The following is a 25,276-nucleotide window of genomic DNA, read 5'->3' as shown; positions in this document are numbered from 1 at the left end:
TTTTTCCTTTTGGTCATATATTATGTAACATATCTGTACCTATACATGTATATGTACACCCACGCATTTGTGTATATATATGTATATGTATATGTATAAAGAATAAATACTTCGTGTTATCCGTAAAATGCATAAGCACATAAAAACTTTAAATCGAATAACAAAACGAAGAAAGAAAAAAAAGAAAAAAGAAATAATGATGATGATGATGATGATCATGATGACGATGACAGTGGCGATAGCGATGGCCATGGCGATGACGATGACGATGACGATGATGACGATAATGATAATGATGATAATAATAATGATGATAATGATGGTGATGATGATGATGATGATGATGATGATGATGATGATGATGATGATGATGATGATGATGATGATGATGATGATGATGATGATGATGATGATGATGATGATAATAAAAATTAAGTTATCGCAAGATATGCTTTTCTAGCAAGATAATAAGATTTATACGTAACATACGTAAAAAATGATATTTTACGGAAGCATATAAAAACTCGATCGTACAATCCTCCTCTTCCTCCTCGTCGTATCTCATAGACGACACACACATTCGCGTATATATATATTTTATTAAATATACGATCGTTAAAATTAGGAGTTAAAATTAGAAGAAACAAATGAAATGTAAGCGATTTTGTGCTACATGTGATTCGTGTGCAAAAGACTCGAGTTGATTGCTTATGTCAATATGGTATATATCTGATTTTTACTCCTGATGTATCATATTTTATTTATATTTTTCTTTTTTGTTCTTTTTCTTTCCTTTTTTCTCTTATATTTGCTTGTTTGTTTTCATTATACAGGAACATTCTTATTAATCTTCATATTTTCTTTTTGTTCTTATACTTCTGAAAGTTCTTATATAATAAGATCAGGTAAATCATAAGGCCCAGAGATCCATGTCTCCTCTTTTCACATGTACATACTTTTTATATATAATATGTGAAATGCATACATACACACATACACACAATGAGCACATGCATACATACTAAATGACTTTTAACAAGTTTCAACAATTTCATTGATGCGCGTTTTCTATAACGTTCAAATTAAAACTAATTGAAAAGATTTGTGTGTAGCTTTTCCTTAGTTAAACGTTTAGTGTACCCTAGTGTACACTAGCAAAATCACTTGACTTTAGAATCACTCAGTATATACACATGTGTTAAGTGCAGTAAGTATCTTTCTAAAGATCACACGCATAAATCTTAAAATATTGTATGTGACAAATAAAGCACTCCTTGAACTTCATTCTTCTATTTCATTCGTAAACTTATCATTGAGAGTTAAAGAAGATTCATACTCCTGTAACGATGGATTCATTGCACTGTTATGAAACTCTTCTCGCATTCAAATATAATGTAACGTTTTGTGTGAAAATTTATAGAATAGTATTCGGGCATATTATACAAGAATATAACGATATTTAATCGCGTCTGAGATATCCTGCGTATACACATATGTACAAATATGTACATATATGGTACAGTTAGCCAAATTAGGTCCATCTGTATGTCTTAAAAAAAAGGAAAAAATTGACAAGGAAAAGAGAGAAGGAAAGTATGTTGTTGGAAATATTAAAGAAAATATTTATAGAGCCTTTAGACATATAAAATATAACGAAGGATATTTACTTATATTCTTAATACGTTTCTTTCAGTGAATTTCAAAGAATTTAATTATTCGTAAACTTTTTTTCTTTGAGAAATTTTATGCTATGGTGAAGACCATCGCGAAAAACAAAAACATTGTAAACAAACTATGATATATAAAATGAATACAAAATTATTTAATTTGATCGATCAAAATTCATTTAAGCATAATGCTTTCACAATACATTTGAAAAAAAGTATCCGAAAATTGAAATCATTAGAATGTTTTAAAGGGTCTTATTAAATTATCTTATATAAATCTGTTTATATCAACTTGCCAACTCTTTCATAGGTTTTGACATAGAACATACACACTGAAGATTATTTTGTCATTCCAGGCTGCTTTCGTTAATAATAAAATATTAGAATATTATTTTGAAATAAATGATGTATACAGATGATGGCAATATGTGATATTTCTAATTAGATATAACACGTGTAGAAAAAAGAAAACAAAAAGACATAAATCTATGACAAATGTTAAAGCTGGTAAATTATAATACATGGAACAAAATCAATAATCAGTTAAATACATCCTTCGTTATATTTTCATACAATAATCGAAGAAAAGTTCCCATAACTGATATTGAATATAGTTTTCATAGCGAAAATAAAAATATTTGGCTGGATACATAAAGGCGAAGCCAAAGATATTTCGAGATCCATATACAATACACAGAATTAAATGTATCAATTCGCTTAATCATTCGGTAATAGAACATAATGTACATTGATATCAAATTAATATGAATGAATGTTGTCTATTTTAGTCGTGTTAAAATAACAAATAATCGCAAAGGAAACGGAGAAATAATGAAGTTACACACATGGTTCTGTAAGGACATCCGATTGTAAACGTTCAACGCGATACCGATTGTACTGTCGATATGGTGATCTCGTTTGATCATTGTCCGTAATGACACGTGTTCTATGAGGGATCAAGTTCTCATATCGTCCCATTAACCAATCTTGACACAATCGATGTTGAACATCTGCAACATTCTTAGATGCCCACGATGAAAGCCATTGATGAAATTTCGAATTTAAATGTTTTGTCACTGCTGGATGACACTGTGTAAATAAAATTTATATATTCATTAATTTATTGTTAATAAACTCATAGTATACTGTCCGACATATTATTACATTTGTAATCAATAAAATTGTAATAAAAATAATATTGTAATCAATAAAACAAAAATAATATCATTTCTAAACATTTGTATATATAGTATGTACATACCTCTCTAGCTCGGCTAAAAGAATTCTGTTTATAAAGGAAGGCCTCTTTACTAGCAACATAAAGCATCTGATAACTATTTGGATTGAAGCGGCATTGTGTTTCATCAGCGGCAATAATTTCAGATGTGTCGTTAGTATCCGTCAACCTTAAACCTGACGGTCTTTTTAAAAGTGCACTGACACTATCCAATGCTTTATCTTTATTGGATGCTCTAAAATAAAAGAATAAAAAATATTTAATATATTAAATATTTTAAATTAAAAAATAAAGAAAATTTAAGAAAAAAGAGAGGTAATAGAATAATATACTTACTCCGAAGCTTTTTCTGGATGATTGATATTAGGCATAGATGCCCTCATCAACTTCGCAGCTCTCTTACGCCATTGCCTGACATTACGATACAAAAACACTGGTTTCCGTCCTGCCAAGATTCTGCTTAAAGAATTCCAACCATGTCCATCCATCTACAACAATTATTTTATATTACTATCTTTCGATAAATTGCAATTAGAAAAAAATGAGAATATATTTATAATTTTAGAATTAGATAGATATTAGATAGTCTTTATATTCTCCTATAATATAAAAGAAACACACAATAACTATCAACTCCCTGAAAAAATATATACAATTTTTAACAATACCCAAAGTAGAATTTAAAATAAATTTTCATTAATATGTGTATTGATTTGCTTACTTATTAATGTTTAAAAAGTTTAAATAATAGTAAATTCGTATAATTTACTATGTACTATGTATTATAAACAGACATATATAAATATAAATATATATGTTATAACTAATATTTATAAAAGAAAATATTTGCAAGAATATTAATTTTGTGAAGGAACCACAAATCTCCCTTTTCTATTTTAATAATTATTCAAATCAAGTTGAATAATTAAGCAAAAAAATAACTCGCATTTTATACATTTAAAAATAAAATGTATAGTTAATATACTATATACTGGTCATTATTACTTCTTTTCCTTTTTATGTAGATATAAAATTTATTTTACTCATATACCTAATAATAATGTCTATACACACACTTGTAATAATCTTAATATTAATATTATATGCATCGTTATAAAGTGAAGCAGTTACATAATATTGTATTAAATCAGACACACAGATGTATTTATTTGATTTAATTATAAGAAATGTAGAATAAGTCTTTATCAAAAATTTAAAGAATATGTTCGTATTGATAACTCTATTGAAAATATGGTCATATAATACATAGCAAAAATATACTTGTTTTTATGTGATTCCCATATTTAAAGAAAATATAAATTTAGCAAATTGCTTATAAAAAACAATTTTTGCAATTTATGTATTCTATATAACATGTGTATTTATATAAATATTCCCAAGCATTCTTTTTCTCAATATACTACTAACGGTAGAAATGAACTTTTTCATCCGATTAATGCACTCAATATGTGATTTACAAATATAAGTATTAAAATCAATATACTATCATAAAAAAAAATAATAATAACATAGCTAACAAGTAACCAATCGCTCACTGATAAGAAATAGACAAATGCATAATAAAAAGTATACAGCAGTAGAATGATTAATCTGCTTATACTAAATTAATCAAAACGAAAATGTAAATGCAAAACGAAAAATAAATTTATACTATGGGAATAAATTTATACTTAATGAAAATAAAACTTTAAATCACATTTAAGAAAAAACATGCCCAAACAGTTAACTGATTATCATATATATATATATATGTAGCATTATATTCTTACAATGCAAAGTATAACGAAAAGGAAAACATTAATGTAATTTTGGCATAAATATTAAAGATTTGCCAATTAAATTTCTTTTTTACTGTTTTAAAATTTAAATATGTTAGAAAAGAGATATATTACTCTCAACACATATAATTCCATCTGCATGAAATAGACAATGAATTAAAGCTGTATATGAAAACATTTTAAATAAAATCAGATGAGAAGAAAAAACATAAGACTTAAAATTCACAATCATATCGTATATAAAACATGTATCTATATATACATAGACAATAAGAAATTTAGGTAATATACTAAAGAATCTTCAGAGTATAGTATAAGCACAAAGCTCATACAAAAAGAGTTCGGAGTATCAACGTAACAAATTTAGTGGTACAAAATGATGTTAGACAATAATGTTTAAAAGCACTGTTCATGTATTTCAATATCTCTCTTCTATACAATATTGTTTCATCTATCATTATATGCATATTCATTTCATATACAGGTTACAGTTATAAAATATATATACATATATATGCCTTATATGTATGTATATATATATATATATTTGCCTTATACGAATTATATATATATATATTTTTTTTTATATAGAGTTTAAAATTCACTGCAGTTGTATGAAAACATAGATATGAACTTACAACAATCACATAAACTTTTGTCTGTATACGTCTTACATGAGAATTTCAATGAAATTATATATTACAAATGTTACAGTGGTATTATATGCACTGTCTATGAGAATAATTACATATGCGAAATTATGGATTTGTGCTATTGAATCTACTAAAATATTATTAAATCACTAAGAAAATAGAAGATATTAACGTTTTCATCCTTTAATAATGTTTATGTTAAATTCGTAATTTAACATATATATATATATATATATATCGCTTTTAAAATTTTCCGATGTAATATCATGTAAGAATGCATGTTTACATTTTGTTCACGTAGAGGACAATGCTACTAATATTTTCTTTGACCGTTTACTCCTTTTCCAGATAAATTTTTTTTATATAACAGCATAAATAAAAAGTTCCACATCAATTTGTTGTTACCAGACTTTACCATTTTTACCAAATATATAGTCTTGAAGGAAGTCCTGACACAATGTTACACCAATTCTTGATATTTTACTAAATAAATACTGAAATATAACAGCTACTCGAAAGTAATTTTAACATATGTACATACTTCAAAGATGAGAATAAAAGAGTTCATACCATAAATTTAAAACCACATTTCAATGCCGATAGATGCAATCTTTCAGATTAAAAATGCAGGAATGGAGTAAGGTCAAAATCCAAACGAGAGAATAACAAATGATTATCACTGAAATTAATTCATGTTCGAAGTCGAATGAAGAACGATAACTAAATTAACTACGTAAGAAAGTGAAGCCTTTGGTAAACCATTAGATAATGATGTGATATGTATGCATTATGTTGCAGTTTTTTTGCCATAATTAATATTGTAGATCCAGTAAGCATATAAGCAACTTTCTGATTATATGTTACAACACATGATTTGTGCTGTACTAATTACATATTACACAGCAAAAAATATCATATACACACCTATTTAACAAAAGCGCAATGGTTAAGTTTACACACATTTGGTTCATGCCACACAATTGTATGTTTATTTATTTAAAACTTATGCCCAAATTAGTATATGCACACATACTCATTCCATATACAGACAGTCGATTTCCCTTTCAATAACTTCGATGATTTTGATTTACATTGCGACTACATCTGATGGAACGAGCATGCACAAGTTTATTTTATAACTTTTGCCAATATATAAATGTGTCACTGATGAAAATTTCATTAAAATAATCTAAATTTTATTGATTACTTACTTCAATAGTATTTTCCTATCATTTTTATCACATGTTTACAAATTATACCACTTTTCTATGTGAAGAAAATATATTAGCAACGAACTTCTTTTAGTATTAAATTTATTATCGTGATAGTTGATTGTAAAAAAAATTTAATCTGAAGCAAATGGCATATAAGAACATACACATGCATGGCATAATACAATGTGAAAATTATATATTTAAAACTCAATATTCATGTATCTGTTTCCAAAGGCTCCACCATATATATGACTGATCGTGATAGTGAAAATATGGTTTACAAATTAGAGATGCATTATCAAATGACCTAAGCTGCGTATCAAAAACATATGTACAAATTCATGTGATCAAATATTTACATTCTTTAGAGCACAAAGTAGTATTTATATTTTCTAATATTATCTTATATAATATATATGCAGTGTCATAAGAAGAAAATAAAAGAAATTTTTAAGAATTGACTGTACCAAATGTTATATGAGACTTTATATATGTATATATATATATATATATATACACATATATATGTATGTATGTATGTATGTATATATCACTATATTTTACACTCATTATGGCACTGCTCAGATGATGTTAATTCGTATGCTATGCATACACCCTAATTACGCAAACGCGTTATTAATTATTGAATACTGCTACTTTAACCCATAGTTAATCAACCTTCTAACCGTATTCATTTCTAAATGAACGTGAAGGGCAATATCGACGATGAGTGACGACCGAACGATGACAGTATACGATGATACATGATACATAATTATATACACGAGACTTTTTCCCTATTCATTTCGTTGAGCCAATTTTGATATTATTTTAGACAATTTCTCTAAATGTCATGTGTCAAACATGACAATACATACCATGACTATACAACATGTCCACAGGCAATGTTGAAGTCTATCATATAATTTTTCTTTTTTTTTTTTTCTTTCTTTTTTTTTTCCTTCAAAATAGTGGATTTAACGAATATTCTACCTTCTTAACAGATTAATTATAAGTACTATTATGCAACTATCACAATTATAATTATGAAGTGATAATAAAAGAAGCTTAAGAAAGCTTATAAATTAATTATAACATTATATAAATGTTTTGTTTTTTTTGTTTTTTTTTCTTTTTTTTTTAAATATATTTTATACATGCTGCAACAGACAATGCATGGATATTGCTTTTAAACGTTAAATAAAATTATGAAAAATATTAATTGTAAAATAATTGATTTTTTTTTTAAATTAATAAAATTTCTTTATGACCAGTAAATAACTCTTTCTATGACTATAATATTGTAACAAAAAAAAATAAAAACAAAAAACAAGAAAAAAAAAGAAATATATTAATATATACTGCCGAATTTTTTTAAATATTTCAATATAAAAAAAGAACACATTATCTCTTTTTTATGATACTTTTCATTAAGATAAAGTTTATCATTAATTTTATATCAATCTTATGCTCTTAATATTTAAATAAAAAAAAAAAGAAAAAAAAAGAAGAAGAGAGGGCTTTAACTCTATTTCACAGCATTTTACATTGTTTGCAGCACCACATTGCAATCCATGGTAAAAAACCGTATTTATCTAAAAGTCTTTGAGCATTATGAAAATAAATGTATGTATAAGCTTTGCTTTTCTTTGATTTAAAATTTTTTTAATACGTCATATATGCATACGTATATGAAATACGTATTATTTATAGAGATTTCGCGATATCAGACCCTACAATTTATAAAACCCTGGCACTATACAGATAATTTACATAAAATAAGAAAATTCTAAATAACCATTCATAGTATTAATATCTTTATAGTGATGACATAATATAAGTTATGTCAAAGTTGAAATTTTCTTAAAAGCATTTCCCACTTCGTGGGAAATCAACAGTAACTGCTTCAAGGCAAATTCCCGAGAAGATATCTAATTATTATTATTATTATTATTATTGTTATTATTATTATTATTATTATTATTATTATTATTATTATTATTATTTATTGTTGTTGTTGTTATATTGTTATTATTGTTATTATTATTTTTATAATTATTTTTATTATTATTATTGTTATTGTTAATATTTTTATTATTTGTATTATTATTATTATTATTATTTTATTATTATTATTATTATTATTATTATTATTATTATTATTATTATTATTGTTATTATTACTCTTGGGTTAGTAATTAACTTTTAATTTGCCTTTTAAACTCTAACATAAAAAGAAAAAGAAAATACTAATTCCTTAAAATAGATTTGTTGTGTTTGGGGCACTGGTTTTAAACTGACCGATAACGGTACAACTCCGATCACAGACATCAAAATACAAGTGAATGTAAACTTCAACGTTGGCAATGATTATGAAAAGGGATGTGGATCCTATACCTTCTTGCTAATGTCAGTGTTCTTGCGCTTTCTGCCCCGAACCCCCCTTGCTGCCTGGTCACTACTCACAGGATGATTGGTCGTTGGCTCATTGTCTACCACAGCAGAAGTGTCTTTCGGGCTAGTTTGAACAGGCGGAGCAGAGAACCTCTCCACATATGTTGACCATTTCTCAGATACCATAACTCCTTCTCTTTCTCTCTCTCTACAACCACTGTCCATTGCTTCATCACCCTCTGTATCCAACAGTTCCATTGTCATTTTACAATCCTTTTTATACTGTAATAGAAAACAACTCTTTTGTAATAAATATTTTATAAATAGATGATAATAAAATAACACAATTGTTTTATAGCTACTTAAGATGAGTATACAAAAATTCTAATATAATAATAAATTTACGCTACATGTAAACGAAATTGTAAAAATAAATATTGTTAACGATTAATTTAAAAATGATATGAAATTTTACTGATCATAAAAATATCCATAATTTTTTCAATGAAATTAACTATATTGATTAATTTCATTCTTGTAGGAAATTTCAATTTGTAATATTTTGTAATAATATATAAATCATATACTATAACGAAATGAAAAAGGAAAATATAAGAAAAATACCTGAAAATATTCATAAGTTTATAATTACATAAAGTAAAAAAAATGTCTATATATTTATAATTTTAATTTAAAATATAAATTAAAAAAAATTTTTTTTCCTGATATAAACAAACTTTGATAAAACTAATTTAGAAGGAAAATATATGTTATAAAAATATAATCTGCACATATCACAAAATGTCTACTTACTATATATATTTTAAAGCAATTTTCATCAGCCATTGCTTTTTCTGCCTTACGCTGATATGAAAGCTCTGCACCAAGCCTCATATAAGCTGTAATGCATAATCCACCAGCTCCACTACTTTCTTTTGGCTGACGTTGTTCTCTTTGAAATAGCTCCATACATTGCTGGCATATAGGATCAGACACTAAATGCTGCAACTATAGAAATTACATTATATATTACTTTAGCATTAAATATATTGTAGTGATAAAAATGCTGTTACATACTAAAAAAGATGCAAGCATTTGTTACATAAATACTGCGCAGGAGATAACAAAAATGTAAAATTGCATATAAAAAAAATAATAAGTAGTAATGTGTTAAAAATATACATACTTGTCTCACAGCATATGTCACAACCTTGTCCAAAGTAAAGGCAATATATGCATGTATACCAAACATTTCACGCAATGTATCTTCATACGCTGTACTCTCCATATTTCCATCCAAAACGTTTTTCACCATATCCAAAAAGGCAGGATAATAATCCTCAATTTCTATTTCATCTATGTTAAATAAAAAATATATATTTCTATAATATGTTATTAAATAAAAGTAAGATAAAATTTATTTTAAATAGAAAGACAGAATTATTTACTTACTTTTTGGTTTTAACCTGAGAGCCACTGCAGTACTCTCCTTACGTTGCTGTTTGTATCTAGACTCTTCTTCTGCAAGGGCTACCGCTCTCTCATACATCTTAGTTAATCTTTCACAGAGGATGTGATGTAACCTCAAAAAGAGGTACCAATTATTACTGCCCATGAAAAGAGTGTATGCCTCTTCAGGATCATTTGACAGGGCATGCATAGGTATTTTGATATCAGGTTCGACTTTAACTGAAGTGGAAGACAGGACTGGGGAAGGTGGGGCCTTACTCCTGTTTGCTTGAAGACCGCCATGTGGCGATGTAGACATGGTTACAGATTGCGAATTACTACATGCTGCCACACCCACATCCTCTTTGTCATCTAAAAAAATTAATACAATATTCAATTTATATAAAAAATATATGTATATATTAAACTATGTATATATAGATAATATAATACAAAAATTATACTTTCTTATATATATATATATATATATATATATATATATATATTTATTTTTCATTTTAAAATACATATATCTAAAAGAATATCTACCATCTTCATCTCTCTCATCATCGCTAAGCTCTTGGCGTGGGTGAAAAAAGAGATCTGGTATAAAATGCTTAAGTAAAAGCTTTATACGCTGCTTATCTTCTTTATGAATAGCAGTTTGTCGTTTTACATGATGTATCAATAAATTTGCTGCATCATCTAAGACAGATTTGTCTTTATAAGGTAACACTAAATGTGGACCACTATTTCCTTGATTATCACCACTTCCATCATCTACCTGTTCATGTCTCTATAAAATAATTGTAATAGCAAGTTCTATATCCATAAAAAATCAAATAATATCAAATATATAGAATCAGTAATAATCTCACAATGTATCACTTACAAAATAATACAACAAATTAATTATATGATATACTAACCTCATCATATAAAGTTTCAATTTCATTGAATAGACTTTTGGATCTTAAAGCTTTCACATCATTTTGTTTAAAATTAATACCTTGGTGATCTAAAGATTTCAGATAGTACTTCTCATTTTGTTCTCTCCAAATTTTATTAAAACCTTTCTGAGCTTCTCGCCATTCCTCTTCTTTACTCTTTAAACGTCGTAAAACGACTGGAACTGCAACTACAGGATTTTTTTTAAGACCTTCTATAATATCAGCAGCTTTATCTCCGTATATCCTTTTTAATGCTCGTTGATGTATCGTGGGAGAACAACCTCCAAGACAATCATCGAGTTTAAATTTTTGAAGTTCTTCTTGGCTCATTCTATTCATTTTTTTATGAACACCTTCTAATACTCTAATAGTCGACGCATTAGTTTCTATCACACCATCCAACTCAAATCGTTCATCTTCACAACGATAAATAAATTCCTCATATTGTGTTTTTCTACAAAGTTAAACGATATTGTAGCTTTACATTTTTAAAAACAAAAATAGAAAAATTATATCAAGACAAATACTTCAGACTTTATATTTACCTCGATGTAACGAATGTACTATCCTCTGACCAAGTTGGGAATGATACCCATGTATCGTTTAAAACCTCTTTGCACAATTGAGTTCTACCAGTACATTTTGGTTGTACGTAAGACTTAGGTAAAGCACAATATGAAGCTCCTAATCGCTTACATGCTGTATAATCAATTTCCATTGCCAAATCACCCTGAGGTCGTTCTTGGTGACCACGTGCTACATTATTTGGAAGTGCTTCGACTCCTACACCACTTCCCGTATTATTTGCTGACGTATTGGAAGAATCAGATAAATGGCCGAGAAAATCTTTAAACCAACGTAAAAGTTCCGGAAAACGACCGAGAAACGGTGTTACTAATTGTACCAATTCTGATTTAGAAACAATTTCCTGATTAAAAAGTACAAGACACCGAAGGAAATTTTCATAAACTTCTTGTGACTTTAAAGCCTTACGAACCTAAAATATATTAAATAAATCATAATTTATATATGTGAAATTTTTTGTTTATAATAAAAACAATATTAATAAAAAATTACACGTTAAAAAGGAAAGGAAAAGAAAAAGATACTAACCTTATCAAAAAATGCATAGTCATTCAATGTACCATATTTTCCAGCTTCTGCTATAGTAACATCTCGCATCGATGTCACTTTGTGTTTTTTTAATGGAGGTGGTCCATGTTGAATATGAGAATTGCCACCAGTAACAGAAGTAGAGAATGATGGACTTCTTTTTAACTGTCCTGTACTGTGACCCAATTTTTGACCAGTACTGATTTCTCGAACACCTGGCCTATCCCTCTCACGATCACGATCTCTGTGATCTCTGCTATCACGCTCCAATATACAAGTGCCACTTGATTCCCGAAGATCTCGCGAAACATTAGCAGAGTTGTTATAAGTCGCTTTAAGACTCAATGGTTTCTTTATTATTGCTGTATGATCATTTACTGGAGTAGTCTTGTTACTCTGAAACATAGCAGACTAGTCCTGATTAATATTAATAATTAAACAAAATTGCTTATGTATTATAACAAACAACGATTAGGGAAAGAGAAAAGTTAATATTAATTTCTATCTATACGTACAATATTTAATATGCATCTTTCGATCACAGGACTCACCAACGAACTCTGCTGATTAGTTGCATCTGGTAAGAATTGACCAAATTCAGCAAGTAAATCTTCTTGATTTTCAAACAATTTAGCCACCTGACTATAAACCTCAGCTTCTGTTAAATGTTTCACGTTACTAGCAGCGCTACCACCACTTGTACCACTTATATGTCCTGATTCTTTCAAATTACGTTGTTCTTTTTGATAAGTATGTAGTATCTCTAAGAACCGTTTATATTTGTCTGGTTGCCCTTGAAAACGATTCTAAAATTAAAAAAAAAAAAAACATTTTATGTGACAAATTTTTAGTCTACAAATATAATCCGTTACTTTGCTATCATTATTATTATCACGTAAAAGAAGATAAAACAAACCTTTATTTTATTAACATAGTTAATAGCATGATTAAATTCCACAGGTTGACTTTGTTGCGTTTGACCACTAGTTGGAATACCATCTTGAGCTTGACTAAGAGCTTGACTTACTGCCTGAGCTTGTGCAGCACTAACATGAGAATTGTTGTAGGCTTGAATAGGTGGTGGTGATGGTGCATGAACCGTTATACTACTGTTAGAAATATTATTTGTTAAAGCGTGATGTATGCTTCCAGATCTAAAAATATATAATTTTAGAAAAACAAAATAAAACATTTTTCGTATAAACATTTTTCATCTACGCATAATCTTATAGACGTTACATTTCTTACCCTTGCATTATTTGCAAAACTGGTGGTGCTTTTGCTGGTTGTGTTGGTGGACTTGCTACGGGTGGTGAACCAACATTCACCGTACAATGATGTTGCGATAACGTTGCTGTATGAGTAGCAGTCGGACTAGGCATACTAACTGATACTTGGAATGCATACCCTTGCTCATTTGCTTGTACCTCTATTTTGTAGCCTGGTGGTAGAAAAGTATTGAAACCAACAATGAGTTCAGGGTGTCCCTTAAATAAATGGCTCACTCGTGTAATAACACCTGGGGTATCAATACTCTGGGATTTGAATTCTTTCATGATATCCAAGAAATCATTATAAACCTATAAAGAGTAAAAAACGAATTTTCTGTAACATTTACTTCCTTTCTGTAACATTTACTTATCTAACATATAGAAAACAACAAATAAAATCAAACCTGTGGTTGATCGCTGAATTTGTACTTCACTTGATCCAAGTAAGATAACGCATCTTCAACTTTTAATCTTTGAAATTGTTGAGATCCACTCCCACTGCCTAATCCAGGACCTGGAGGTGTAGATGTCAATGGCGCTACATTGCTTGAATGTACCTAGAAACACGTTACATTATAACAGATGTTTGCTGAAGCCTATGATACATATGATACAAACCTTGTGCCTTATTGCTGCCTGCTGTTGCGTATGAACTTGTGTCTGCGATCCTGTAGTAGGTTGTTGAGAACCCATATTGTGATTGCTTCCACCACTTATTCCACTGTGCAACCCACCACCAGTATTTACATTAGTACCGCTACATGTAGAATTAAGCCCTCCTGTAGATCCAGTTCCCTAAAAAAAAGTGTACAATGTTTCCATTTAGAAAATCTTACAAATGACAATTATGTTTATGTAAGATTGTTATCAAAACAACGATTTCACATACATTTAGACAATATAACATACTTTAATAGGGGATGGTGTAGCCGTTGGTACAACGATCGCACCAGTATACTGCTGTTGAGCTTGGGCAGTACCAAATTGTATACTTCCAGGCATTTCCTTCGAAGTAACAGATCGAACAGCTTGACCAGGTACAACAACGCCTATTCCGCTGCTCGAGTGATACTCTAAACCTCCACCGCCGCTTAGACCACTTCCTCCGCTCACCGACGAGGGTTTTAACGTTGCTGCTGGTGACGCTACCTCGTCCAGCCCGCGAACGCGTTTCATCGCAAATCACATAGGGGAGGCTATAAAAAAAATATATTTTTAATTTTTTCCAACTGTACACGATAATATATATATAAGATCAAAATGCGCAGCCATTCGTGTTTCTCGTTTCTCAAAATGAATTTTTAATTTTAATATAAATTTTCTTTTTTAATTTATCTTTCGTCTAATTCCATCGCACGAAACAATGTCCGTTGAAACTTATAATCATTTATATTTATCTTATCGTTATTTAACAATACCTATACTCGATTTTAATATAAAATAAGATATATGATATATCGTTTTTTAACGGTATTTCGTCAAATTTAATTCCATATTAACAAATGCAACATTTTTAAAGTAAAGCAACAAAAATAAGCAATTGAAATTTTTTATTACACTTCCTGTAATTCAATGACCCAAAAAATTAACTTTTGAAACATAAATTACAAAGTAAATTTCTCTCTTTCTTCGGTGTAATAAAAAAATTCTTATCCTGATAAAAATTCCATTTTTAATTTTGAAATAATTATCGTGGTACAAATCGATTCGTAAGCCAATCATTACTCGACCTTTCAAATTCGATACAATTTCATTAGATTTTACGAAGACGCGAAATTCAATGAAACTTTAAGATTATCAAAATCATTCAACCTTTGAATTAAAATTCGCTTAAAAATAACAGATAGACATCAGTTTTAATTAAAAAATACTATAAAAAATAGTATAAAAGGATATAATGTGAGATTATATGAAGCATATTGGCATGACTCTTTTATCTTATAAAAATATATAAATACAGAAATATATATTTCTGATGAAGAAAATATAATATCTCGCCCAAACACAACGTACATACAGTTTTAACTCCTATATTACACTATTTATGAAAAGTATGATGAATCTCAGAAAAATAAGATTATTAACAAAATTGAACACAAATAAATACATATTTTATTTCATATATATTAATTATTATCGAATATTGAAAATATTGGTAATAAAACGCGATTTCCGAGTAAGATCGCCATAACCTTAAATGCTCACATATCAGACATAAGAACATCGTCTCGATAGGATCGGTAGCATCTCACCACGAATACCACAGAAAAACTTCGATAAGGTACACGATGAAAATAGAATTAATTTGATAAAGAAAATCCGACATAACGACAAAGCAATTACGATTAAAAGCAATTTAAAAACATTGTGTCACGGGTAAATGTAATGCTTTAGAAAGAAGGAAAAATGTGCGATGTATGTAGTCTCTCTATGAATATAAAAGAGGAATACACGATGCATTGTCCTCTCACTTCGCTTTCTATATATCTTCCTTTCTTCTCGACTAACTTACGTTTTTGTAATCCTTTTGATAAGGTAAGATCTCACTTTTCACGTTTCGAAGGAAATAGACGTATCACAGACGTAAGCTTAAAATCTAACCTCACAAATTCATCGCGTCGTCGTACCGGGGTATACATGACGATTTACTATGCACGTACATATACATGGAGGAACATAGGATTGTTGCACGTAAATACATATGCGCGCGCAATACGTTATATATGTAGGTAGGATAGATAGATAAATAGATAAATAGATAGGTAGAGATATTAGGTATATACGCACGGGTGCGCAACGCATACACACATATACGACATATAAATGCGCGCGCTCGCTCGTGCGTCACTATACTTTGCGCCAAAGTGACATTCACTCCGATGAGGTTTAGTTATTCAGCCGTACGCTCATTCTCTGCTAGATTCGAGCGGTTTTTTCGCTATATTCACGACAGCGAGAGGATGATGATGATGATGATGATGATGATGATGATGATGGTGTGGTAGTGGTGGTGGCGGTGGTGGTGGCATTGATGGTGGTGGTAGTAGTAAAGTAGCGGGGGATAGTGATAATGGTGGTGGTAGTACTGTTGGAGTAGTGTAATGTGGCGAAGAGCGTACAGCCGCGAAATTCGATGCGTTTAATAATGGTGTTACATGTGTGATAAGGTCGAGACCACGGCGAGCTTCGATGGATCGATATCGAGCATTAAATTATATCGCTCAATCCTAGATTAATACCTTTGAAAGTCAAACACGACTATATTCTTATGATTCTCATATGTAACTATGAAATAAATTCATATCACATTTCTATCAAAAACGTTTTGACATTTTGAGTTTTAATTAAATTTAACTAATGAACATCAATGTTGTTAGAGTATAATAAAAAAAAGTCATCAAAGAAGATGAACTAATAACAAAAAAGAAGACAGTATATATCTGCTGCAAAGGAATAAAATGATGGTGGCAAAGAGGATGCGCGCCTTACCCACCGACACATCCATTATTCACACACATATACGAGCCATTCCATGTATGCGACGAACGAACGACGAACGAACGATGAACGGACGGACGGACGGACGGACGGACGGACGGATGGACGGATGGACGGACGGACGAACGAGCGAGCGAGCGAGCGAACGAACGAACGAACGGAGTGAACAGCGAATCGAAGAGCCGCCGAACAAGAAACACGGCTACTACTCGTTAATCCCGTACATACCTTACCCCCCTTGCTCCAAACCCATTAAAAGAGTTAGAGAGAGAGAAAGAGAGCGAGCTTCTTTCTGCTTCATTCACGAAGGCGAAACAGCGGCATGTATGTCGACTGCTTCTACGTTTCGCGAATAACATCCCTTTCCGTTTCTCTCAACTACCCATATTCTCTTTTACTGTTCCATTTCCGTCTCTCTTCTTTTATTCCTCCTTTGAAGAAAATAATCGTAGCCATTCTAACTCGTAACCTACGACACGCGGCAACGGCAACAGCGGCGACGGCGGCAGCGGCGAACACCGATATACAAAGAGAAAGAGAAAGAGAAAGAGAAAGAGAAAGAGAGAATTTTACTCTGCCTCTCTGCACCTTCCTCGCCTACGAGTTACGCGAGAAGAACTTACTTATCGCGCGTGACCTCGCGTGGTGGAAATAGAAGAAGACGTTTGTAGAGAGAAAAAGAAAGAGGGGAGGGGAGCAGGGAGGGGGAAGAGAGAAGGAAGGAGCTAGAGAGAGAGAGAGAGAGAGAGAGAGAGAGAGAGAGAGAGAGAACTCTAAACGACGAGAAAACGAAGATCGTTGGAAATTTAAAAAAAGTTTCCAATACACAAAGGAGAAAGAAGTAGCTACCTATGAATTTTCATTCAACATCGTTCCTTACAGTGAATATCGTATATGTAACTCGAAAAATAAAGAAAAGAGAGAGAGAGAAGGAAGCTAATTTGAACTCGACACAAGGGAAAGAAAGATATAAGCAAACGTTTTTGCAACGACAAGTAATACATATATTGACGGTTGTTCTTTGGTTCAATGAGAGGTACGTTATCCTTTTATTCTACTGTCTCTCTCTCTCTCTCTCTCTCTCTCTCTCTCTCTCTCTCTCTCTCTCTCTCTCTCTCTCTACATTCTTTAGCTATTTATCGATATTATCTTCATCGTCTTTTCTTGAAAACATTTCTCTTATTCCTTCCCCTTAATATATAAGATTCCTATTTTCTTTCTCTTTTATGAGATATATATATATATATACTCCTAAATAAAAGAAGCAACATAAACGATAGTAAGACAGAGAAACTCATTATAAAAGAAACGATCGACGAGTAATAGGAGCAGAAGGAACAAGAACAGTGCCGGTAGACAGCTGTAGGAGACGCACACGGCCCTGATTTTCGCGAAACACCCAAGGAAGCGCACCAAGCCGAACGAAGCACCAAAGCTTTGTTAGCGCGTTGCATGCGTTTTCAAACACTTCCCGGTCCACGGTGTTACGCAATATTCCACGTAAATACATAACACATTTTCCCGAATAGCTTACGGACGAGGGATATCGGTTTTGTGTGTGTCGCCTTTTCTCTCTCTCTCTCTCTCTCTCTCTCTCTCCCCTCTCTCGTACATAGAACATAGGGCATACGTATGCACACACGCTTTCTCTCTCTCTATACCCCTTCCCCCTTTCTCTCTCTCTCTCTCTTTCCAATCCCACTCTCCCTCCTTGTCTCTCCCGCGATACCGGAGGCAACACGCACTACCAACACATAAAAAAGACCCTTTTCCCAGGCCGCCACCGCACCATCGTCGTCAACGTCGATTTAGACGACATCGTCGTCACCGTTGTGTCCTCGTCCTCGTCCTCGTAGCTGTCTCGTGTTGTATCATGTCGGTGTCGCTGTCGTTGTTGCTGTTGCTGTTGCTGTCGTTGTCGTTGTCGTGTCGTGTCGTTGTCGCAGTGTGCGATAAAAAGCGAAAGTTTTCTTTTCTTTTTATTTCTATCAAACCAACCGGAGAGAAGCTTTCTTCTTCTTCTTCTTATTCTACTTCTTCTTCTTCTTCTTCTTCTTCTTCTTCTTCCTCTTCCTCGTCTTCCTCCTCCACCTCCTCCTCCTCCTCCACCTCCTCCTCTTAGCTTCTTTTCTGCTGCTTTTTCTTCTTTTTCTTGCTCCTCTTGTACGAAGGACGGGCGTCCGGTCTTCTCTCGCGAAATCGAACCGGAATTTCTGTCTTTACCTCCTGCCCTTACGCTTATTTCTCCTTATACTTTCTTAGAACCATCGAAATCGCGTTGTGTGCGTAAACAGACACGAGAGAATGCACATTTTCGCAATTACACGTCGAGCTGCCGAAAGAATTACCGCGCTATCCGCCGAAGATAGTGGAAAATGCGAAAAACATACTCGCACTGTACGGAGGTACAAGGCAAACTATTGGATTTTGTATGGCAAACAAGGAACCGATTGGCCGCCTAGCGGGACGGGGAAAGTCGACAAATCGAATGGTGGGGGATATCGAAGAAGAGTAGGAGCACTCGTACAGGAGCGTATCATTGGGTACACAGCAAGTGCACTTCTTCGAGCCGTTATAGAAGTACTTCTGCCCCTTCGCTAACGCTCCCTTTTCATCTTTGCCACTCCTCTTTCGTTCTTTACCCTTTCTTTTATAGATTTACCCCCTAAAGATTGCGTAGCCTTGAAATATGCATGTCCAACTTATTTTTAGGCAATTTAACAAATTTAACGTAAGAAAATTTTAAGGTTTACTGTCAGTGAACTTAATTAAGAACAAGTAATTATGGCATTCATCTCTGATCTATGAAAGAACTCCAAACACGATAATTGGACATACACAAAGCACGACATACCTGCCTGTCATTTTTATAACAATATTCTGACGCGAGAAATTTAATATTTCTTTTCGCAATTTCCATTTAACGAAGAAAAATAATGAAAGTTTTATTTTTATGCGCGAATGCATCATCAATTTCGACGTGATCACCCAACGTGAACTCGACTCGACTTTGATATGACTCAACTTCGTCACAATTACAGAATGAAAGTTTGTCCAAATTTTGTAGAAAAATCGAGAAGAACATTGACAAAAATTTATTTCTTGCTCTTAGTAAATGCACAGATATATCGTTATAAAAATCATAATTATTATTTATTTGATGTGGCAATCGCAATGGTTAATATTCTTTTTAAATATAGGAAAACAAGAAAATCCTATCTTTGGAAATAAAGGTGACACGGCCCTGTTAATCGTGGCGGCGAAGCCGCCAAGATGCGTGCGCATCGCATGAGATATCCAAGCGTCGACCCACTCCCCTTTCCCACCCGCCTCTCCGAGAAGTCGCCATCTTCGTGTTCCAACAGCTGTTCCAAAAAGCGAGCGAACTCCCCATCGTAATTGGGTCATGAAAACTGCGCAAAACCCCGTACGTTCATAAAAAATGACGCGCGTTTATGAAAAAATACGTGTTCAGTTATGAAAAATTTTTGCTCAATCTAAATACTAAGTAACAAACATTGTATCTATCTTTGAACCATGGATTACCACGATAAATGTGTGATTCGGTAGAGGCAGGCATTGCGTATCTGTCAACGAGCTTGACTGGTTCTGCGACGAAAGAGCCGAGCGTTGATTGGTCGATTTTGTTTCGACAGGTCAACCTACGGCGCGCAAGTCTCGAAATACGAAACGAATGCAGTTGAACGCTAAAACGACAAGTTGTATGCTTCTGTATCTTTTCTTTCTCTCTCTTTTCCTTCTTTGACTTCTCTTTGTCCATAAACATTGACAAAGTGGCACCTAGCGGATATATGCACCGCTTGGTACCACATGGCACCGATATTAACGTTACGTTCACACCGTTAAATTCTAACCTCTAATTTGCTTAGACTCGATTACGAACGATTAGAGGAAGTAGATTAATATGAGACATAGGTATGATACAAAATGGAACGTTGTTTTGTTATCGAAATACATTTTTATCCATTATTATTCTTTTAAACAATATACCACCATCTGATCCATCGTTTGCTTTGAAAAAGAAGGCGAACAAAGAATTTTCATTTATTGACATATTTTTTCTTTGATAAGGATAAAATGGATGAATATTTTAATTTTTTTTTTCTTATAAATATTAGGGCTCACGTTATTCCTAACGATATGCTCCCGTTTACGGTTATTAAATATGATTATCATTATGTACTTTATTAGATTATCCGATTATTTTAATAATTTTCCAATTTAAGATTTAATCAAAAAATAATAGAAGACATATATCTGTACATATGTTCAGTATGATCATTTCATGATTGCTCTTGTAATTTGTAATATTGTCTGAACTGAATAATTTATTTTATCTTAAAAATTATTTTAACTTCTTTGATTCATATTTAAATAAATAAATTTTACTTTTATTAGGAGTATAAACAAGAGTACTTCACTAAAGCAATATTTAATGAAACAATAATAAAAAGTTTATTGGATACATATTACATATATATTTATCTGTATATATGATATATATATATATATATATATATTTATAAAAAATGTTCAAAAATATTGTTGTGGGTATATCTGGTGGAGTAGATAGCGCCGTGACAGCATTGTTACTTAAAAAGAAAGGTAAATATTTATTGGATATGACACTTATTCAAATTAATTGTTTATTTTTGTTTTTTACATTTACTTTTTTTGACTGATTGAATTTTTAAAGGATTCAATGTTACGGGTGTTTTTATGAAAAATTGGGATATATTAAACGAAAAAGGAGTATGTCTTGCTGAAAAAGATTATAAAGATGCCAAAAAAGTTTGTGAAAAACTTGATATTCCATTATTTCAAGTGAATTTTGTCAAGGAATATTGGAATGATGTTTTTAGGTATGTTTAATTACAGTTACAGCTGATAAACAAATTTGGTAAAAAGAAATACATATTTATTATATGTATTTTATATAGTGAATCTTATAAATTTACGTTTTTTTGATAAATATTATCTTCTAAGTATAAATTATTAAAAATGAATAATGCTAAGCTAATTTTATATAGCACTCTTTTGGAGAAATATCAATCTGGTTATACACCAAACCCCGATATTTTATGTAATAAAAATATCAAATTTGATAATTTTATTCATCTTGCACAAACTAAATTTCATGCAGATGCAGTAGCAACTGGACATTATGTAAGAACTAATTTTGGATCCTATCTTGAAAATTTTAAACCATATACTGGTAAGTGTGATGTGTATGTAACACATACACATACACACACACACATACCAGTGCTCAATAAAAAGTGTTACAAGGATTATAATGAAATCTAGTAATTTTTTCGATAATCATCGAGTTAGGTTAATTTTGTTTTTGAGAGGGATAGATTCTTAAATAATTATACACTCATCCATTTTTCATTTAATTTAAAAAACTTAAACGGCAATTCTAAAAAATCTTAAATAGCAACAGGGATCAAAGTGGCATATCATTTGAAAGATTTTTTAATTCTCTTTATCATGGCGCTACTTTTAAATTTTCAATCAATAGTTTCCGAGAAATGCATCTTTTTCAAGTGAAAACATTTATTGAATATTTAAAATGTGTATTTACATAGTGTTATATCGAATATTTTGCAGTACATCTGGTATAATTTGACGGCATTCTTCGACTATGCGCTACTGAAGTTCTTCTAATGAAGTCGATTAGGTAGCGTATGTTCTAAATTGTAAATATCTCCATAGAAAAAATCAAAAGATATAAATGATCGAAAAAAAAACTGCCGTGTTGGGGATGCATAGTGTGGAGGAGCTTCATTGTTTAAAAAAAAAACATTTCTTTCATATTGAGATCATATTTGATTTGTATTCAGATCATGTTTGATTTCTATGATCAATGATCAATAAATCTAAAAATACGACCCTCCGGTCAAATTATTTGGTAAAAAGAATGGACCAATAATTTTATTACCTAAGATACCAGTTCACATATTCATCAATATAAACAAATTGAAAACAATTGTTGAATGTTTGACATAATAGTGAACAAAGCCTTCATTACTGCATGGAAATTGGCGATACACATTTTGAATATTTAATAAAATAAAAGTTGTTTTAAATTTTAAATTCAAAATATATTTTCTCAGAAACTATTGACCGAAAATTTAAAAAATAGCACCATTATAAAGAGAATTAAAAGACTTTTTGAATGCTATGCCATTATGTTCTGTTATCATCTGAAATTTTTAAGGGGATTCATCCCCCTTGGAAGTTAGTTCAAAATGGATGAATATGTAACTTATCTTTCACAAGTGATGTATTTGGAAAACAGGTGTTTTTGGAAAAAAACCACTAGATTTCATTATAATGCTGATGGACACTTTTTGTTGGAACTTGTATGTGTGTGTGTAAAGATTATATATTATATCACGCAAGTAAACGTGTGTATACATATGTACATATTTAAATACATATTCGATTACAGTGATATCTTCCAGATGTGTTTATGTTACAAGCATTAGATGCTAATAAAGATCAAACCTTCTTTCTATGTCAAGTGTCACAACAGTCGTTAAGGCATTGTATGTTTCCACTTGGAGAATATTTAAAAAGTGATGTAAAAAAAATTGCTAGAGAAGCAGGATTAACTGAAATAGCAGAGAAAAAGGAGAGTATGGGTATATGTTTTGTTGGAAAGCGTGAATTTCAACATTTTATCTCCGAGGTATATATAATCCAAAATTTAATTGAATATTACAAATGAGGAAATTAATGTTTATTGTGTTATATATTAAACATTTTTAAATAATTTTATATTCGTCTTATAGTATATAGAAAATAAAGATGGAGATTTTGTTGCTTTTGACAATGGCAAAGTAATTGGAAAGCATCAAGGTATTCATCAATGGACCATTGGTCAGAGATGTAAAATTTCTGGATTGGATGATGCATATTTTGTATTTCAAAAAGATCTACAAACAAATGTTATAATTGTAGTAAGTATTTTTTATTGTAACATGATATAAAATATTCAATTTTTAAATATTCAAGTACTAACGAACATAAATATAGTTCTGCTTATATATAATGAATGATATATTAGAATATATAACAAAAATTATATTTTTATTTAATTTAGGTAAAAGGAACAAATCATCCAGCTTTATACTCGGATCTTGTAGTTGTTCAAAATCCACATTGGATTGTAAATGAACCATTAGAACTAACAGATAGTGAACGTATTTTAATTTGTGATTTTCGTTTTCAACATAGAAAGCCACTCATTAGTTGCAAAGTAATTAAAACGTTAAATAATCAGTTGATTATTCAACTTTCCCAACCTTTAAGAGCTATTACAAAAGGACAAGTAAGTTCTTATTATTATTTTAAACATATCATCATTTTAAAGATTATAAATTATTTCTTTTTAAATAGTATAAATTGCTATAATTATGTTTAGTATGCTGTTCTATACTCTGGTCAAATATGTTTGGGTAGTGCTGAAATTATATATCCTGGTCCATCATATTTGGCACTTGGTAAAGATATGAATACATTAGAAAAAAATCTAGCAGAACTAGTACATAGTAAAGTGAATGCTTACATTTCTAGCAGTAATTGTTAATATTAGAATAATATCATTTATGTATAATAACAATATTTGTTAAATAAATGGAAATATACTTGATAATTTTAAATAACCAATTGTGTATATATACATATAGTATAAAATTTTTAATTTATTTATATTTATTAAATCTAAATGAATACCCATACATAAGGGAATCGCTGTTTGATAGAATCTTTATTTTTGTTTTCCTGTCTAGCAGGCAATACAATATTTCAAACATTAATTATAAAATGCATTACTTACACTTAAATATAAATTTCGTTTTTTTATTTTTTTACTTTTTTATTACTAATTCTACATTATTAATTAGTATATTCATATTTCTTTTTCTGAATATATTAAAAAACATCAATATATATGATTTAAAAAAAATTGTATTATTAAACTCACTAATATAAGAAAATGAA

General features: G+C 30.6%; 2 protein-coding genes across 12 annotated transcripts; one reads left to right on the top strand and one right to left on the bottom strand.

The window, feature by feature from the left end:
* Positions 1-1,280: 1,280 nt before the first annotated feature.
* LOC122634999 (paired amphipathic helix protein Sin3a) lies at positions 1,281-19,306 on the bottom strand. 10 transcript variants are annotated; one of them, XM_043824637.1, is made up of 18 exons: positions 19,244-19,306; positions 14,657-14,943; positions 14,366-14,542; positions 14,152-14,304; positions 13,725-14,056; positions 13,393-13,630; positions 12,992-13,282; positions 12,477-12,887; positions 11,909-12,360; positions 11,343-11,817; positions 10,963-11,209; positions 10,417-10,785; positions 10,151-10,320; positions 9,778-9,972; positions 8,968-9,246; positions 3,241-3,392; positions 2,929-3,139; positions 1,281-2,756 (listed from the first exon to the last, which is right to left on the bottom strand). In XM_043824637.1, the coding sequence occupies exons 2-18, from the start codon at positions 14,921-14,923 to the stop codon at positions 2,505-2,507; spliced, it is 4,671 nt and encodes a 1,556-aa protein (XP_043680572.1). In that variant the 5' UTR covers positions 14,924-14,943; positions 19,244-19,306; the 3' UTR covers positions 1,281-2,504. The 10 variants fall into 10 exon arrangements, with proteins under 10 accessions (XP_043680572.1, XP_043680582.1, XP_043680577.1 ...); XM_043824647.1 differs by having other exon boundaries at positions 9,037-9,246; XM_043824642.1 differs by having other exon boundaries at positions 12,477-12,872.
* Positions 18,467-24,939, top strand: LOC122635000 (mitochondrial tRNA-specific 2-thiouridylase 1). 2 transcript variants are annotated; one of them, XM_043824649.1, is made up of 9 exons: positions 18,467-18,745; positions 19,508-21,181; positions 21,665-21,871; positions 21,963-22,128; positions 22,297-22,481; positions 23,737-23,963; positions 24,067-24,234; positions 24,378-24,605; positions 24,699-24,939. In XM_043824649.1, exons 3-9 carry the CDS (start codon positions 21,796-21,798, stop codon positions 24,861-24,863), a joined length of 1,215 nt encoding a protein of 404 aa, XP_043680584.1. In that variant the 5' UTR covers positions 18,467-18,745; positions 19,508-21,181; positions 21,665-21,795; the 3' UTR covers positions 24,864-24,939. The 2 variants fall into 2 exon arrangements, with proteins under 2 accessions (XP_043680584.1, XP_043680583.1); XM_043824648.1 differs by lacking the exon at positions 18,467-18,745 and having other exon boundaries at positions 19,301-20,672.
* Positions 24,940-25,276: the final 337 nt, after the last annotated feature.

Source organism: Vespula pensylvanica, chromosome 16 (assembly GCF_014466175.1).
Source record: "Vespula pensylvanica isolate Volc-1 chromosome 16, ASM1446617v1, whole genome shotgun sequence".
Lineage (NCBI taxonomy): Eukaryota > Metazoa > Arthropoda > Insecta > Hymenoptera > Vespidae > Vespula > Vespula pensylvanica.
Note: the sequence above shows the minus strand (reverse complement) of the source record. Positions and strands in the feature narration are given on the sequence as shown.